Source organism: Rissa tridactyla, chromosome 6 (genome assembly GCF_028500815.1).
Source record: "Rissa tridactyla isolate bRisTri1 chromosome 6, bRisTri1.patW.cur.20221130, whole genome shotgun sequence".
NCBI classification, from domain to species: Eukaryota; Metazoa; Chordata; class Aves; order Charadriiformes; family Laridae; genus Rissa; species Rissa tridactyla.
The window spans coordinates 69,328,153-69,346,780 of record NC_071471.1 but is presented as its reverse complement, the minus strand read 5'-3'; the positions used below and the strand labels follow the sequence as shown (position 1 = coordinate 69,346,780).

The following is an 18,628-nucleotide window of genomic DNA, read 5'->3' as shown; positions in this document are numbered from 1 at the left end:
GCCAACGGCCGCCTGGGCGGGACCTTGGCGCGCCGGTGTGCCGCCGTCCCCTCCTGATTGGCTGAGCGCTGGGGCGTACCCGCCAATCAGGAGCAGCTCAGCCAATGGGATGCGGTGGCTGGCGGGCGGGCCTGTTCCGCCTGGCGGGGAGTGGAGGGGCGCGGGGGCGGAGGCGGCCGATCTGCGGCGGTAGCCAATCGGCGGCGGCGGCGGCGGCGGGGCGTGGGCGGGCCGTGGCGCGGAGCGAGGAGCGGTGACAGCTGCCGCGGGCCGCCTCCGCCTCTTCGCCGCGGGCTCCGGGCCGAGAAGCAGCAGTAGCAACGGCAGCGACCGGCAGGTAACAGCGCGATGGGGGCGCCTCGGCCCGCTCCGCACCGCCCCGCCCCGCCCCGGCCGGCGGGGGCCATTCCTGTCTCCTCCCGCGGGATGGCCTCGCCCCGGGTTCCGGCCCGCGGTGGTGCGGGTGAGGCCGGCGGTGCGGGCAAGGCCGCAGCAGGCCCCGTCGCCAAGGCAACAGGAGGGGCCGGGCTGCCCCCCGGCGGCTGCCTCCCTGGAGCGCCGGGCCGCAGGGAGGGCTTGAGCCCCAGCGGGGCCGCCGCCTGCCCGCACCCCCCGTCCCCAGGCGGTATGGCTGTGCGGGGGGCCGGGGGTGCGACAGCCTGGCCCCGAGGGGGGCGCAGGCCAGGCCGCCAGAGTCACCTCTCTCCTCTCTGCCTCTTGTCAGCCCTACTCCCGTCCGTGGTGGTGTCCCGAGGATGCCATATTTGCCTTGGCCTTGGCCAGGGAATGGAGAGAGGCGGCTGGTATTTCACTGCGGGGTTTCGTGCTCTTTCTTGTCTGCCGGCCTAGGTCCTGAGGGTACCCTTTGAGGGTGGCAGAGCCCTGGCACAGGCTGCCCAGAGAGGTGGTGGAGTCTCCGTCTCTGGAGACATTCCAAACCCGCCTGGATGCGTTCCTGTGCCACCTGCTCTGGGTGACCCTGCTCTGGCAGGGGGTTGGACTAGGTGATCTCCAGAGGTCCCTGCCAACCCCTACCATTCTGTGATTCTGAGCTGTTTCTGATGTGGAGCTAGTCTGAAAAGGTCGTTTGGCATGTGCAGACTAATATCTCTCCTGCTGTAGCTTGTCCTCTTGAACATTCACCCCCTTTGTATTCAGTTGGTAAAGGCCGCACTATGACAGCTGTATCAACTATGAATCTGTGCTGTATCAACATGAATCTGACTGTTTTTCATGTATTTGATAATATATGCCATTTACCTTGCGTTGTATTTCAGTGTACGTCAGGAATTCGGTTCATACAACCATTCAGTTTATCTGTGAGGTCTGCAGGCGCAGTGCTCTTGTCTGGATGTTCTTGCTCAACAGTTGAGCAAAGTTGTTCAAGTATGTTTTACAGCTGTGCTTTGAGTAGCTTTTCTATTCTGATGCAAGACCTTTTCCACTTGGTGAAATGCCCTGGCTTCTGAGTCCGGTACTGCATGCTGCGGGGCATGATCATATTTCTCACTTCCTCACAGTTGGTTCTCACTTCCTCACAGTTTGTTTTTTTTCCATTTTGTTTTTTTTTCTTTTTTTTTTTTTCTCCCGTTACTGTGCCCCTCCTCTTTCCTGAAACTTCAGTTCATCTTGTCTCGCTGATTATGAAAAGCAGATTTTTCTTCACCTTTTAACTACAGATGCATCCATAATTCTCAGCTTCATTAAGCCCTACTCTGTGTATTCTCCCACACCTTGGCTAAAATCATGTGGCCTCACATAGCATAGTTTACAGGGCATTTCTCCTCATGGCGGGGAAAGCTCTTTTAAAAATTTCTGATCAATATTTTTCAACCCGAAAGAACTAAAAGAAGATCCTTCAATTGGTGGTCTGTAATTCTTCAAGCAGAAAGGTAGCTCTCTGATAGAGGGCAGATGAGAGTTTCATTTTTTTACAGCTTTCAATTCAGGAATGTCTGGAAGATCTCCAAAAACATCGAAGCTTGTGGTAGAACTAGCTGCTCTGCCATGGAGGCGTGTCAGGGGCCAGGACGTCACAGACCAATTAAATTTTAGGAGTTAAGCAAGTTGTAATTTTGAGTGATGCAGCCGAGCTGAGTTTCTGTCAAAAATTATTCTTGCAAAGAGAAGTATTTGTCATTTTTATTTGCAAAATCTTTGAATAACAGCCTTGAAAAGTATTAACACAAATGGCTAATATTTAACGGCATCGATGATAGCTGGTGAAATGCCCAGAGCTGTGAAGCTGCTGTTCATCTCTTGCTGAAATGCAGACTATCGACTCTTCCGAAAGACTTGGGTTTTGGTAGATGCAGAAAGTAGTCTTCTGGCTCTGCTGAGAAGTGAGGAGCAGCAATGTAATATGCGAGGAGTCCTCCGAAAGAAATGCCTCTCTGTTTAAGGTGACACATCCAGTGTGCAGACCTTTTCCAAAATAAATTTAGAATAAACAGGTGACTTAATAATTCTGTCTCTGCAAGCAGCTTGAAATAACAACACCCTTGTGTAAACCACCCCTCCAGTCTCTAGTTGATATATAGTAAGTATATTTTGTTTATGTTTTACAGTATTCTTTTGTTGTTAAGGTAGTGCAGCAATGTCAAGGTTACTTAGCTCTTCAGTTTGCTATGGAGTACATTACAAAGGAGGCTGCATTTGATAGTCAGAGTACCCGTCATTGTAATCTGTGATCTTCCTTTTGGGCCAGTTTATAAGTGTGATGTTCTGCAAGATTAGAAACTCGAGCTTTGAGAACTCTTGATCTTGCTAAAGCGATCATTGTTTGCTTGTGGCTCTTGGCCGTCCCCAGTACTCGGTGCTGCGAGGAGAGCTTGCTTCAGCTGCTTTTAAAACACCAACTCGGTTTCCCTCCTCTGGGACATATCTTTACATTGACGGAGGTGAAAACAGGGAGGAAATGCATTTGTCTCATGAAATTCTACCCTCAGGTTATCCTTACACAGCAGTACAAGATTATATATTCAGGGAAAAATCACTGAGTTTTACTACAAAAATACAGGGTGCTACAATGATTTTTAATATCTGACATGCTATTACTTTTCGTCTATTTTTTGATGGTCTTAAAATGCCACTGAATGCTTTATGTGTAGGTGGCAACATTTTAAAATCAAGAATGCAATTTATATAAAAAGTCACAAATTTTGCTTCTTCAAGCTGACCTCCGTTAAAACTAATCAATCCTTGGTCAAATTTGATAGTAGTATCAGCTAAACATTATTTGGGTCAGGTTTGCTTCTTTCCAGTATTATATTATTTACTTTCTGATTTTGTGACAGGATTTGTCTCATGGAAATCTTTGTTAGACAAAAGGCATTTCAATAGCACAAGAAGTTTGATAAACTTAACTTTCTTATTGTAGTTTATAGTAATAAATTTAGTCACAATTTAAGGCACAATGGAAAAAGGAACACATATAGGAAAAATTATGTGACTAGTTCATAGGCTTGGTGAGTCACACATTTTAGTTTTCTTTCTTTCTGTGAGTGTATGTTAAAATAGAAAAAAAAATACTTATTTGAAGTTAGTACCGCATTCATTTATACTTCGTATAAACTTTCTTGATTGAATTGCAAAAGAGCTGAGAAACCTGTAATCCTGGCGGTAAAGACACTTCAATTGCGTCACACATTTCTTCTGAAGCGTTCTTAGTGATAATTATTAACTTATTTTTTTTTCTTTCCTTTCCCCAGATCTATAACGGCATACCTGAAGTCAATAATGTTTTCCAAGCTCACCCGCTCTCAGAGCATTGCTGTTCTCTGTCGAGGTGTTCACGCCTCACTGAGTTCTGCTACCTCAGTTGCTACCAAAAAAACCGTTCAAGGACCTCCATCCTCTGATTTCATATTTGAACGGGAGGCTAAATATGGTGCCCACAATTATCACCCACTACCTGTTGCTCTGGAAAGAGGAAAAGGTATTTCATTTAGGTCTCCCTGGGTGGCGTAGCTGGGATGTGTGTGTGTAGATGGGATGGGATCATGGCATAATGGTTTTGACCTATTTCCAAATCAGTTTCCAAACCTTTGGGTTTTTTTTTGGGGGGTGAGTGGGACTCAGATAATTAATGAAATAAAGACAGCTAATTGCTGGTTAGAGAAATGGATCATTATGCATAAGGCTGCCTGATAAAACTGTAGTCTCTCTAAAATGATTTATCTAAATAGAGGTCTAAATTCTGATAATCTTCATAATTCAGAGTAACTCAGCAGGCAAGTTTCAAGTAACTTTGTTTCTTCTGTTACCTTGTGTGGAGAGGTTTAATGTCAATGTGAACATGAAAAGGTGCATTGGAACCCTATTTAAGTCCTTGTGTACTGTTCCTGCATTATTGCTTAATTTAAATTTACTCTGGTCTTTAATTGTGTTTAAGGGGCTTTTGTGCTCTGCAGGTTAAATTCTCTGAGGTTATATTGAAATGCTGTCAGTGTAGTGATCCACTAGTTTTTCTTTATCAGTACACGTTTTGACAGCTCAGAGCTGTCAGTCTCTTAAGTTTTGAGACTATTTGGGTTCTGTTGGTTTTGTTCTTTCTTCTATAACCTCCAATTCTTACCAATTCTCTTACAAAAAGTATTCTCTGCCCGCTTTTTAGTACCCAAAAGAAGGACTTGGAGGGAAAGTAATTTTCTGATATTGCTTACTAATTTAGTATAATGGCAGCTTTATATGGGAAATGCTTCTTTTCTTGATTCCTCATTAGGCATTTATTTGTACTGTAGTAGTTTGTTGCTCATGCTCTCCTTGTCAAGTGATTATTTTCTAGTTAGAGGGCATTTCAGGTATGCCCTAAGGAACAGCGAGAATATCATTTCTCTTTGACCAGGCTGTGTTGTAGCTTTGATCTTATACCATGTAGTATTCATCTCATGTCTTTTATTTTGCGTATTGACCATACCTTTGTTTTCCCAGGTGTTTATGTGTGGGATGTTGAAGGTAGAAAGTATTTTGACTTTCTGAGTGCTTACAGTGCTGTTAATCAAGGCCACTGTCACCCAAAGATCGTGAATGCTCTGAAAGCTCAGTCTGAAAAACTCACCCTTACATCCAGAGCATTCTACAATGATGTACTTGGTGAATATGAGGAGCTTGTCACCAAGATGTTCAATTATAACAAAGTTCTTCCAATGAACACAGGTAAAAAAAAAATATATTTCCATTTTATTTTTTGGCTGTGAGATCCAGTGGTTTGGTAACATTTGGTACTGCATCAACGGCCTGTCTCATGTACAAGTGTGATAATGGTATCGCTTTATGTTTTAGGAGTGGAAGCTGGAGAAACTGCCTGTAAATTGGCTCGGAAATGGGCATACGTTGTGAAAGGAATTCCAAAATACAAAGCAAAAATTATTTTTGCAGGTATGTAAAGTACGTGTTACGAGTTGAGGTATTGAGGAGGAAGAGAACTCCAGACATTGGCTGTAGCACTCTCTTCTCTCCTATAGCTGTAGTGATCACTTTGCAGTATTCTTAATGTTTCAGAAGGTCTCTGTAGCCTTTGACATTTTAATAATATAAGCTAAGATCTCAACCTATTAACAAGTGTATGTTACTTGCGTACATGTACTTGCGTACATGTGAGTGTACTCGCATATCTGCTGGGGCTGATTTTCATGAAAAACCTACTGTTGTGGCTACAACAGTCTTTGCAGGACCTTAAGGTTCTCTAAGTGCTTCCTTCTAAATTGTGAAGTTCAGTCTTTAAAATATTGTGTTGACAATATATTCTGCAAATGCTTCTGGCTATTTGATTTTAAACTTAAATAGTTATAATCAATTATAAACTTTTTAAAAAATGTAATGTCCTTTAAGAAAAGCATGTGATCTTAACAGAAGTGATTGTAAAAGCAAGAGATACAAATATAATTCCTATGACAAATCAATTTCAGATCCTCTCCCTTGTGGAGGTGTATGCATCAAGAGGCAGTGAGGATAGTTGAGCTGGTAATGTTTGGTTTCGCAAGGGAAATGCAACAATGACCTTAAATCCAGGAAGGAAACCATTGTTAATACGGTGGTTTATAAAGCTTTAAAACGGCAATTGAATATATAAAGTGGACGTTATTTGTACTACTTAACCTTTTTAGTTGTCAAAAATTGATGAGTGGCTCCCTGAAGTCACATGGAGAGTACACTCTGTCCTCCATGCTCTTTTAACCGCTGCTTGGGTGTTGAAGTGCAATATCTTTATATTCCTAATTGGTTGTTTTTTATATACCTTTCTCTTGAATTCATTCCTCAAATTACTGCCAACCTCCTCATAGATTCCACATTTGGGTTAAACCTGCTTCCCTCTTAGGCTTTCCCTGCCACTGGTTTTCTTCTGCATTCTTAAGGTCTTCCAGAAGTTGGCATTAACCCAGTAAAGCCATATTGTAGCCTTGATCGTACAATGATGGTAAAAGCAGTGTTGTTAGTGTAAATACGGAGCCCTGCAATGTCCTGCTAATATATGTGGTGTGCTTCCTCCCTTCGTCTGCCTGCTCTGCTTGGCTCTGTAACAGGGAAAAGTTACCTGCCCCTGAAGAGGCTATTGTGCTTTGCTAAAAAAAATAAAACTATGTTTAATTCAAATAACTTACGTTTGGTATTCTTCGGTTATAGGTGAAGTATTTTTGTCAATTCTAATGTTGTTCAGTGGTTCTGTATTTTATAAAATCTTCCAGAATAAAGGTTACTACTTAAATATTGACTTTTTTTTTTTAATTGCCACAACTACAAATACTGGTTTTGGCTTTTGGTACATATAATAGCTGAACCATAAACTGTCATTAGACAGCATTTATAAATTGAAATTCATAGTCGAATACGGCATTATTGTTTCTAGGACTCATTAGATTAGATAGTTTGGGGTTTTTTCTTCCAGGAATTCTTTGAACAAATATATTTCTCCCTCTTTCTCTTCCGTAAATATTTTGGTTTGTTCTTTAGTCAATTAACTTCTAGTAAGTGCTTTCTCATCTTGATAAACTGCGTATGCTCTCCATTTTTATGATCCCCCTTTTCCTTAACCACAATATTTAATTATGTGCCAAGTAGTTGGAACAAAATAATAATATTCCTCTTATCAGAAGCCAGCGTTTTGGCAGCAAAAAAGCTCTTTTGGGTAGATAGGGTCAGAACGCAAAATGTTTAAACATCAGTCCAGAGAACCTGAGGTAGATTCTGTGCTTGACAGTGAGCCAGGAGACTGGAGTGGGAAGGTGGAGACAGCCTGCCATCAGCAGACAGACCGTTCTGCTTCCTGTAATTCAGTCTTCAGGGCTTTGTTTCAGGCTACAGGCGGTTGCACTAACATAACCTGGAGGTGATAAGCGTGTGAGTCAGCAAAGCCTGGCAGGGATTGTTCTCCTAGGAGGCATTGCTATGGTGAACGGTGTAATGCTATTTACATTGGCCATTAGAAGGAAGGGATGCCTAGAGCTGGCCACATCAGTAATAATTGGCTTCAGGATTTCCTGCCGATTGAGAACATCCTCTGCCCATAGGATCACAGTTACACAAAGAAATTGGTGGTGAAAAGAAAGAAACGGCTTGTAATGCTGTGAAGGTGGTGAACCCTTAATCTTCCTTGGTCTTTTTAAACACCTAATTAGTGATTAGCTGTGAGTATGTTGATTTAACTGAAATACTAAAATGAATATATCATAGTCTTGGCGGTAGTTGGTTCCTAGACATTTCAACTGATGTTTCTACATGAAATAGTGCAATGTCACAATATTTTTATGGTACCAATGGATTCACCTAGAACTTTGAAATGCACAGAAATATATTTTTTATTTAGGCTTACTGGCAGCTTTAATTTTAGGACCTAAATTCTGGGTGGTGTTTACTTTTTCCCCTGCATTTAATGAGTAATATTTATGTAAAAGCCATACATCTTCCTTAAAAAGATATTATCTTCCTGAGTTATTTTCAATTTTTCAGACTATGAACAAAGCTTATGGAAATTATTTTGTATGCTTGCCAGGTCTTACAGTATAATTTTCTTTCATTTTTGACATGTGCTTTTGATATAGCAACACAATGTATTTATGGCATCAACGTAAAATGCTAACAATCAACAGAAGGATGTTAACATTCTCATGTTAGACAACTCTTAAAATGCATTACCAAATGGAAAGTATGATGTCCTATAAAGTGTTCTGGCTCTTAGTCAGTTTTGTAACAATCCCCCTCTTTTTTTTAGCTGGCAACTTCTGGGGCAGAACCATGTCTGCTATCTCTAGTTCTACCGACCCATCCAGCTACGACGGATTTGGACCCTTTATGCCAGGTTTTGAGCTGATCCCATACAATGACCTACCAGCTCTTGAGGTATTTGATGATTTTTGTTCTCTTGTAATAAGTCATTTTGCAGTGTCTCTTTGGTAAATAGCAAGGCAGGAAAATCAGAAGTTTATCCTTTCAAACATGCACTTTGACATGAAGATATATGTATCTAGACATATATGAGAAATATGTGTGTTATAATTACATATAGGAAATGTGTGTAAATTCTGCTTTGGTTTTAATTTTCAGTTTTGCTTTAGAATATAAAAAGAAAAAACACACTATCTGTTTCATTTCCCATGTCACTAAGGTGTTCAAGGTACAAAAGAAGAACAGCAGATAAACTGTAAGGGAATTCAGATCAGTAACATACATTCCACAGTCAGGACTTGGGATTCTGAAACTGATATCTTTACCTAGCTTTCTCAGAAATACTGTGCGTTCTTCAATGACCAGATGACTGGGATTCACTGTAGTCACAAACAAGTCTTTTCAGTTTCACAGCACCCTTAAAACCATGTTAGGCTGGTGTTTTGCTTAAGCTGCTGAAACGCCAGAGATTCTGCGTTTCCCTGGGTTTTCTGAGATGCATCCTGTCAAGCTGTTGGGGAGGGTTGACCTTGATTAGTCTAAAATTTACCACACTCATAATGTGGGCTTAGGTATTAGGAGGGCCACAAAGATGCTCCGAGGGCTGGAGCACCTCCGCTATGAGGACAGGCTGAGAGAGTTGGGGATGTTCAGCCTGGAGGAGAGAAGGTTCCGGGGAAACCTTGTAGCCCCTTCCAGTCCCTAAAGGGCCTATAGAAAGCTGGGGGGGGACTCTTGTTGAGGGAGTGTAATGACAGGACTAGGGTAATGGTTTTAAACTGAAAGAAGGGAGATGTAGATTAGATAAACTGAAAGAAGGGAGATTTAGATTAGATATCTGGAAGAAATTTTTTCCTGTGAGGGTGGTGAGCCCCTGGCCCAGGTTGCCCAGAGAAGCTGTGGCTGCCCCATCCCTGGAGGGGTTCAAGGCCAGGCTGGACGGGGCTTGGAGCAACCTGGTCTGGTGGGAGGTGTCCCTGTCCGTGGCAGGGGGGTTGGAACTAGATGATCTTTCAGGTCCCTTCCAACCTAAACCATTCTATGATTCCATGATTAAAGTGTAGATGGTGCTTGATGGCAGCCATAGGGTGCTGGACTTGGGAGGAAAGTGAGTTCCAGCCAAACACAGATAGTCCTGAAGTGCTAAGAACATTGTCATTACCACTTTTCCATCATCTGGGTACATCATCTCCATGAGTGACAAGTTAGTTAGGCCTCTGTGCCTGTTGGGTCTGTTTAGTACAAGTGAGTCAGCTGTGGAGATTGGAGGGTTCCTAGGACAGAGATGCTCGCCTCCAAGGAGTTTGGTGAGGGGAAGTAAAGGTCTCTCAGTGTATTATAGTTGCAGTGCGGAAAAGCTTGCTCAGATTTGAACCTACATAGGGCTGCCCATTGTGAAAGCTCTGTAAGCATTTAGTAGCTTTCAGCCAACTTTATGGAGGCTTTGAATGCACTCTGGGGACCTGAAACTTAGATCCACGTCCATCAGACTGATAAGTGAATTAGTTTTGTTCATGGGGCAATATTGAGAAAAGCTGCAGTAAGTTCATGCTGGGAATCATTGTATCTCTTGAGTCTTGTGGACTTCTAAACCTTTTAGAACTTGATGGTGCAAGAGCGTAGCTGTGGACTTTGCTTTAAGGTGACAAAATCGTTCTGGAGAGGCTCCATTCTTTTTTGTTTGAGACAAACTGGGGAAGCGTTGAGCAATTGTTTGTCTTGGATGGGGTAATGCAAAACTGAGTGTATTTCTGAGGCAGTTTATGAACTGATCTGATAATCTGTTTATCTGGGTTTGCAATTTTTAAGATTTGTAATTTCCCAAGCAAGCACACCCAGCTGATTTTTCAAGGCAAATAGTGACATAGGCTTCTGTGTTGGCACTGAAATGGCACTTGGGGATAACTTCCTGACATAATTACTATTATCGTCATTTGAGGTAGAACACCAGGATTAGAGCTACATGTGTTCATCTCCGTATTTTCTAAATTTCGCCTGAGTAAAAGCTTTTTCGTTTTCTTTCCTGTCCATATGTCCATTTTTACAGCGGGCCCTTCAAGATCCCAACGTAGCAGCTTTCATGGTTGAACCAATTCAAGGTGAAGCAGGTGTGGTTGTTCCTGACAAAGGTTATCTCACAGGAGTGCGGGACCTCTGCACAAAACACAATGTAAGGAATTCGCTATAACAAGGTGGCTTAAACATTACACACTGTGTTTATATATCTCGTAAGGTCATCCTGGTATGCAAGATACAGGACTTTATATACTACTTCGTAATTTCCTTTTCTTTCAGTGGAATAGGGTAGGGATACTTCTTGTATTTCCTGGCAATACCTTACCAGGAAGTACTTGTTAGCAGTGTACATTTTTCGTTATTTCTTACTACTGTCGCCAGTTTAAGTTTCTATGAATGTTCTTGAAACTGCGTTTATTTTAAATGAATTTAAATTTTAATTTCTTTTTCGTATTCCCTTTCATACCACATTCTTGACTCCTATTCTGAGTATTATATCCTGCCTGAATTCTGCTAAGAAACATTCAGTTTTGAAAATAGAATGTTAGAGCCATAATTTCTGTTCTCTGTTAGTGAAGACACGCTGAATTCGACTTGCATTCGGTGTCTCTGGAAGGGTGGGAAGATGTGTTTGTAGATATTTCCGTGGCCTTCAGTTGCCTTTGGGTACTGCCAGTTCTCCCAAGCAGGCTGTGGTGCTGCGGTGCCTTCCTATTCCAGGACCAATTTGCTCAGCCTCTCCCACAGACTCAGGCCACGTCCTTTGCAAGTGTAAGGAAAACAAAAAGAGGTCTGCTGATGTACAGCTTTTTGTTCCCTTGGTGTTGGCTGATTGACTTAAAAATCAGTGGTCTCTGTTCCAATAGAATTCTGATTCTTAATTTGCAGGTGCTACCCATAAATCCTTCTATACCTTCAAAGGAAGGATTGATTAAGTTGTCTTCATGATTGCTGTGATACTTACCTCTCAGAAAAAAATAAGAGCTATTTTACAAACAGTACTACGTGACAGTAGTGCAGCTTAGGAAAACAAGATGGAAAACTTGGATTTAGGTTCTCAGAGTTATTTAGACACTTGGGCATCAGACTACAAGACCTGCAGAGTTGCTAAAATGGCATTTTTTTGGAAACTTCCAAAGGTCAGTGTATGAACGATGCACTGGGAATAAAGACAGACTAATCCAAGCTTTTTAGAAATCGCACTCTATGGGGAGTTTGCCTTATGCAGAAAAGAATATGCTGAAGATGTCGGAGAGAGGGACAGTAGGCTCACTTGTTAGTAGTTTCACTTTTCATAGAATATGTAAGTCTCCAGGAGGTTTAGAGGAGGTAAAGGAAGTACCTTCAGGTACTTGGTGTAGTGTAGCTGGAAAGCCTTTCATTTGACTGTGTGCACCTCTGCTATATTGTTTGAATTGAGTTAGGAATGGGCGTGAAAGTCCTTCTGTTATGTGTGAATTTTTCTTCTTTTTGTCTCTATGAAGGTTCTGTTTATTGCTGATGAAGTACAGACTGGTTTAGCCAGAACGGGGAAAATGCTAGCTGTTGACCATGAAAATGTGAGACCTGATATAATTCTTCTTGGAAAGGCCCTTTCTGGTGGCTTATATCCTGTGAGTAACAAAGAAACATCCGTTTGTTGAATAACAAGTTTTAAGTAATTAACACTGAAAGTCTACTAGTTGGAAGGCAAACAAATCTGATGTTGGTTGTGCTTGGAAATTGGTGTTTGTAAGATTAACTATGATTTATGACGCACATAGTCCAACCTGTAAGAGACAGGTAAGAAAATAGCAGAATACATAATGTTACATTTCTAGCCGAAATGGCTACATGGCTATATAGTATTTTGAACTTCCTGGGTTGATACTTGACTTCTTAAGGTGGCAAGTTATTCGATACCATCCTCTCAGGGGGCTGGTTTTTCGTGTGTTTTGGCCCTTGTCAATTAATTGAATAGATTTGGTATATCTGTTTTCTTCAGTTTGATATTATTTCACGTCAGGATAATAAGTGTCCAGTGGTCAGCCTTTCATTCTGGAATTACTGGTTAGTCTTTTGTACTCTCTCTGGAGAGTAGTTTATCACAGTCTTGCGGTGATGAATTTCTAGATGAATCCTGTAGAGGAAAAAAAATACTAATGTGTATTTAACATATATTATAAAACTCTTTCTGAACAAGTGGCATTATTTCACTTGTTTGGCATGCCCGCGTGACTGATTTCGTCCTTTTTAGAGTGACTTAAATTCCTGCTGATTAGGCTGGAAGTTACAAGCTGCCTTGAACTATTGTGGTCGATTAAAGCTATTTCTGAGTGGTTAAACAGAGTATTGAAGCTTAAACTCTTGAAATAATATTCATTTTGGAGAAGTGCCCCTCAACTGTAGTTAGATGTTACATGTTACCGGTATAGCTAAGTGTATTTAAGGGATTAAGCTGTTATGTGATTTTCAGATATGCTCTCCTCTCTGCAGAGCTGGGAAAGTAAATGTAATTTATCGCCATAAGCTGAATTTTATCCTTTCCTGAGCCCTGAGGAAAAGTTTGCTTCAGAGAGATTTAACTTTACTGTTTTAAATATATATGTAAAAGCACTGAACCTCGTTTAAATTTTTTTTTTATTGGCCTTTTCCATTTTAGGTCTCAGCAGTACTATGTGATGATGAAGTTATGCTGACCATTAAGCCCGGTGAACATGGATCTACATATGGAGGAAATCCATTAGCTTGCCGCGTTGCAATGGCAGCACTGGAGGTTTGTGTGCTGTCATAGAGATTTGGATTCCAGAGAAAAAAGGATGTGACACTGACGTGATCTTTGCTTAAATCAATCATACAATTTGTTTTGCTACAAGTAGAAATATAGCTTTAAGTAACAATGGAAAATTGGTAGTCGTTAACTGTTTGCATAGATCACCAAGGAAATTCTTTTCTTTGCTGGAAATGTGTCCTAATTTCTGTGTATTTTACGGTCTTATTGTCTTAAATGACAAAATAAAATTTATCTAGGGGAAGTTTCAGGGCAATTATGTAAATTCGGTAAAATAGTTTCACTGATTTCACGAAGATATCTTTAAATTGGCTTATTTTACTACGCCGTATTGCAGAGGCTGCTGCTCTGTAAGCTTGATAACACATACATGCTACTGGAGCTCAAAGAGAAGCTAGTAAAATGTCTTGTCCAGAGTCCACATTTTAATTATTCTGTGACTGCATAATTGACTACACGTAATGCAAGTCACTCAGAAAGCCTCATCATTACCCAATATGTGGACCTGGACAGATTGAGAGTCTTCAGAGGTTTACTGTTTACTTGTAAATAATGGCAAACGAAAAGCAGTTAATTTAGAATAAAATTTCAAAGAGATTATTGTTTGTTGTAAACATGAAGGAATAAAGGCTTAATACTAATCTGCTTGGATATGCAGCCTTTGCAGTGACACTTTGGATGCAAAGCATTTGTATCTCAGCAATTGTAATGTCATTAGTCATCCATTCCAGCATGGTACATAGAACGAATGCAGTGCCCGTCGGTTGACTGTAGATCTGGCTTCCCTTAAGGTAATTGAAGAGGAAGACTTGGCTAAAAATGCAGAAATAATGGGTAACATACTAAGAAATGAGCTCATGAAGACACCGTCTGATATTGTAACTTCTGTAAGAGGAAAAGGACTCTTAAATGCAATTGTAATTCGGGAAACCAAAGGTAAGGAATAAGGTATCAAGCACAACATGAAAAAATACATTTCAGTTTGAATTTAAAGTATCTTAATGGAGTAGGGAAGTGGCTTATAGGCATCATGTTTGGGTTCTGATATTGGGTATAGTACTGTAGGTACCTACTGAAAACTTACTCAAGCGACTGTGTGCTATTAAAAATAGGGATTTTTTTTTTTGCTAAGTAAGTCTGAATGATTTTTTTTGTTGAATTATTTGAATCCGTTTATCATTTGATAATATTCAAACCTGATGGTGAATCTAGCTTGTAACAAATACCCTTTTGTCTCCTCACCTGAAGAAAACTGGCCACACCTGCAAAGCTAGTTTCTGTCGGATTATGGAAGGATTGGCTGAGGTTATTTGTTCCAGGATAGTTAGAAGAGTACAGTGAATACAGGAGGGTACCTGGAAGGAAGAAACTAATGACTGAGAACAAGTTTCTAGGGATTAACACCCTGAATTATATCAGAAAACAGTTTATAAGCCAGAGCAGACAATTATTTTTGTCATGAATATGCTAAGTGACAAAGTGCTGCAGGGACGTGTAATTTCCTAAAACATGCACATGATGCACTGAAATCCAGGCATAAATATAACCTTGTCTGAAGTCCTGTCCAGGTCTTCTCTTACTTCCCCTTTGCACGGTTCACTTTTTTAAATGTATTGCTACATCTAGACAAGCACTCAGCTGTGAAGGAGCAAAACTTGGTGTGCTGGAGGCCAACTTGTGAGTCCCTTCAGACAAATTGCAGTTTTGCAGCTGTCTTGCATGTTCCCTGCAAATTCTGGGGGGTTGCTCAGGCGCTCAGAAGCGACCGCTACATTTGTGACCACGCTTCACCTTTTCACTGCCAGATGGCAAGGAGTTTGCAGTCTGGCCCCACAACTGTGTTGCAGTTGTGCCACTTTTCCTGCTGTAGTCTAAGTGTCTTTTTTTCTCTTTCCTTTAATTGTAGACTACGATGCCTGGAAGGTGTGTTTGCGGCTTCGTGATAACGGACTTCTTGCCAAACCTACGCACGGTGATATCATTCGGCTGGCACCACCGCTTGTGATTAAGGAGGATGAAATCAGAGAGTGCATCGAAATCATTCATAAGACCATTCTGTCTTTCTGAACACGTGGCTTTTAAAGTGTATCTGCTGACTGACCCAAGCCGGTGTGTTGAAATACGTGCGATGAAGGCCTGTTCTTGAAGCAAGCATCTCTCATTCTTTTTATCTAAGAGGACTTAACTCTTAAACCGTAGCTATGTCTTTAAATTATAATGGTTCTGAAGACAATAAAGAATGATTTTAAAGAGCTTCCAATCTTGGAATACTTGGAAATAAAGTGGTGAGGTTCTGTTCATCTAGTCGTGTACCTATTGAACAGTTAAGTCAAAATGTTTGAGGGGAGATATCTGTAGAAATCTGTTTAATTGTTGAAAGTCTTGGCCAAAGTTTAAAGCGTAATTTATATATATATAGTTTAGTGAGGGTGGTCTTGCACTCTCATACGACTCTCCAAAATATCACATTTGGCATTTTTGCCCCTTGGTGAGATGTCTGTAGGGTGGAAGCACCCTACGCCACTGTAGGGTGGTTTAATTTCTGTTTCTCATTTATAGCTAGAAAAAGCTTCTAACGCTGGAGGTTTGACAAACTGGGTGCTATGCTGGTGAACTCGAGAAGCATCGAGTTGTGTTCTGCACGTACAGTATTTTGATTGTATGACGAGATGCTCTTTTCAAGCCTGGTCTCAGTATTTGGTTTTGCAGTCTTGTAAAACGGATCTAAGCATCTAGATCGGCTTTTACTGTTATAAAACTTCGTATAATCTGCATGTTTATATTAAAACATGCTTTGCGTTAAAAAAAATATGTTAATGTGCAACTAAAATACACAGTGTATTCAAAAAGAGCAAGCCACAGAGAAACTTGCAGTTGCCTCTGGAGCCACTGCAGGTGCTGCCTTTGCAGTCTATGTGTTTCTGTCCATCTCTAGGTGGCAGCTTCTGTGCTTTTTTACAGGGTGAGTGCTCCTGCACGTGCCTTTGGACGCTGCCAATATAATATTCTGTCTGAAGTTGCGGAGTTGGCTGCTATTCCTCTGCTAGGGTTTTTCATATTTCTTAACTGAGCTGGTTTTAGCTGAGGCTAAACCCCGATTAATCACTGTTAATGCAAAATGTTCCCTTTGCCAAGCGTAGGGGTTACACGCAGTCACATGTTTGTATTTGGAAGTGGTAAATAATCCCGTGGTATTTAAAAGACAACTTAGTTCATGGAAACGAACCGACCTGCTGGTTGGGGGCACGGAACCGTTTACCTTGCGTTGGGTGAGTCAAAATGAGTAATCATCTGCCGTGGGTGAAGTGAGACTGATTTCAGTTTGGAAAGGCCTCATTGTTGCAAGGGGTAATGTGTCACCGTGACTGTTAGTCTTAGGAATAAGAAGAAAAAAATGCAGAAAGGTGTTGCCTGGGAAGCTTGGCATTTCTGAAAGCTGTGCTTGTGTAATCTGATTGGGAAGGAGTGAAATAACTGAAAGAAACCATAATGTAAACAGCATTTCCTGGAGTCTTTTCAGAGACCAAAAGGTAAACCCTAAAAAATCCTTACCAGCCCAGAAGTTTACTTTTGTAGAGCAAGAGGCCTGGCAAGGCCATTATTAGATCTGTTCCCCTGCCCAAGTAACAGCAATGCCATTGTTTGTCCAATTGCCTGAAAGGGCGTAGGGCAAAAGTTGTTGGCTGTATTTCAGTGCTTCCCTGTCCCGACTGTTAGCAAGTCTCCTACCGTATTCTCCATCAGTCTCTCTTGCTGCCCATTTATAAGGTCTGCCAGGCCACAGAGAACAGCTTATTTTTCTATGCCACGGCCTTTTACACACTTAAAGTTCATTCTCATTCCTGTTTCAGTCATTGCTCTTCCTCTAGTTAAAATCCTATTTCTTTCCCGAGAGGTAACGTTTTCTGTTGCTGTTCGGTGATTCCCTGCTCCGGCCGTGCCCTCCCTGGCGCTGAGCAGAGCCGGGCTGGTTCCCATGGTTTACCTGCTGAGCTGGAGTTTGTGCCCCGGTGTTGTGGCTTGGGTTTTCCTGCAGTAGATAATTTTTATCTCTCAGCCTGTGCTCCCAGACTCCATTTTGCGCAAACTGTTTCGACGAACAGCTTCGAAGCTGGTTTCCTCCCATTTTTTTATTTGTGTAATAAGCAAGAATTACGTGCATGTAAAATTCTGTGGTCTGGTCTAGTGACTTTCATCCTCTCTTACTGAGGATATTTCTCTGGCTTCCGGTGATCAATTTAAGTTCTAAATTTAAGTTCTAAATTTAAGTTCTAATCTTGTCCAACCCACTTTCTGGTTGCAGATTTACTAGGCCAAGACTGTTCAGAACTGACAAATATTTTTTTTGTTTTTCTACAGCAAACCATTGCTGACTGATTTGTGGGCTTTTTATTCATCTTACGGTTGCTTCATTAATCCAATTTCTTTGCAAGCTTATGAAAATCAAAGTAGGTAGAGCCTTTCTGAAGACAAGTCAAAAACCGTCATCCTAAATTACCCTTATTTAATGATGGGGTAATTGAGGAGTTTTCTGTTTTAACCTGAAAGTTCTCTGACTTGTTCTTGACCCTGCATTGTTCCCATGGCCCCAGCTACCCGCGAGAGGAAGGTAGATGTGTAGTACCTGCCGAAGCAGCTCAGAAATTCAGGGGCAGGGTTGAGGATGACCAAGTCCCCAGCGATCGTAGGCGTCTTCAGAGCCTAAATACGAGTTTCAGGTGGCCAGTGAAGGCAGGAACCCAGGACTTCTCTTCCCAAAGACCGAGCCTGTCACCCGTTAACCTCTGCTTCAACAATAAAAGCCATCGTGGTGGTTGTCAGTGAGAGAGCAGGAAGAGCTGGAATGGACAAAGGAAATGTCAAAGCTTCTCTTCTAGTGTGCAAAGTCGTAAAATCATAGGCTATCGGAAAGATCATCTGCCTTTGATATCTTGTGTCTGTTTCGAGAAAGAGGGGGCAAAAGAAGGGTTTGCTTTATCAGGGCAAGTGGTTTTTGTCTGTCTTCTCACAAGCATGAACTGGGATTTGGCCAGTTTTCAGTGACACCGCTTAAACCCCTCAAACTTAAATATAGCTGCTTGTGTGACTAATGTGCTCGTAAATCAGTCTCTGCTTTTGTTGTCTGGGATTTTAATTAGCCTTAGACATTTTCTTCAGGGCTTTTATTAGCAAAAAAATGTAGACAACTAAAGTGTCCTTACCCACTTAGCACCAGAAATGCTGTGCTTTCGGGTTTGTACTTGTTCCACTTATTGCTCAAGTGTATATAGCTCTGCCCAATGCCAGTCCTGAGCAAAGCTGTATTTGAAGGCGGCCAAAATGAAAATAATTTACAAATTAGTGTGATATAGACACTGAAATGCGCAAAGAAAATATAGAAGACATTTCATAAAACACAATGAGTTTGGTTTTTGCGTTATGACTTTATGGGAGGTGAACTGAGAAAAGCAAGCTCAGAGA

At 41.5% G+C, this 18,628-nt stretch overlaps 1 protein-coding gene across 2 annotated transcripts; it reads left to right on the top strand.

The window, feature by feature from the left end:
* Positions 1-210: 210 nt before the first annotated feature.
* On the top strand, positions 211-15,468 carry OAT (ornithine aminotransferase). 2 transcript variants are annotated; one of them, XM_054204985.1, is made up of 10 exons: positions 211-337; positions 3,711-3,937; positions 4,933-5,157; positions 5,284-5,379; positions 8,210-8,337; positions 10,430-10,552; positions 11,883-12,011; positions 13,040-13,153; positions 13,960-14,104; positions 15,075-15,468. In XM_054204985.1, exons 2-10 carry the CDS (start codon positions 3,739-3,741, stop codon positions 15,233-15,235), a joined length of 1,320 nt encoding a protein of 439 aa, XP_054060960.1. In that variant the 5' UTR covers positions 211-337; positions 3,711-3,738; the 3' UTR covers positions 15,236-15,468. The 2 variants fall into 2 exon arrangements, with proteins under 2 accessions (XP_054060960.1, XP_054060959.1); XM_054204984.1 differs by lacking the exon at positions 211-337 and adding an exon at positions 2,258-2,402.
* The last annotated feature ends 3,160 nt before the right edge of the window (positions 15,469-18,628 follow it).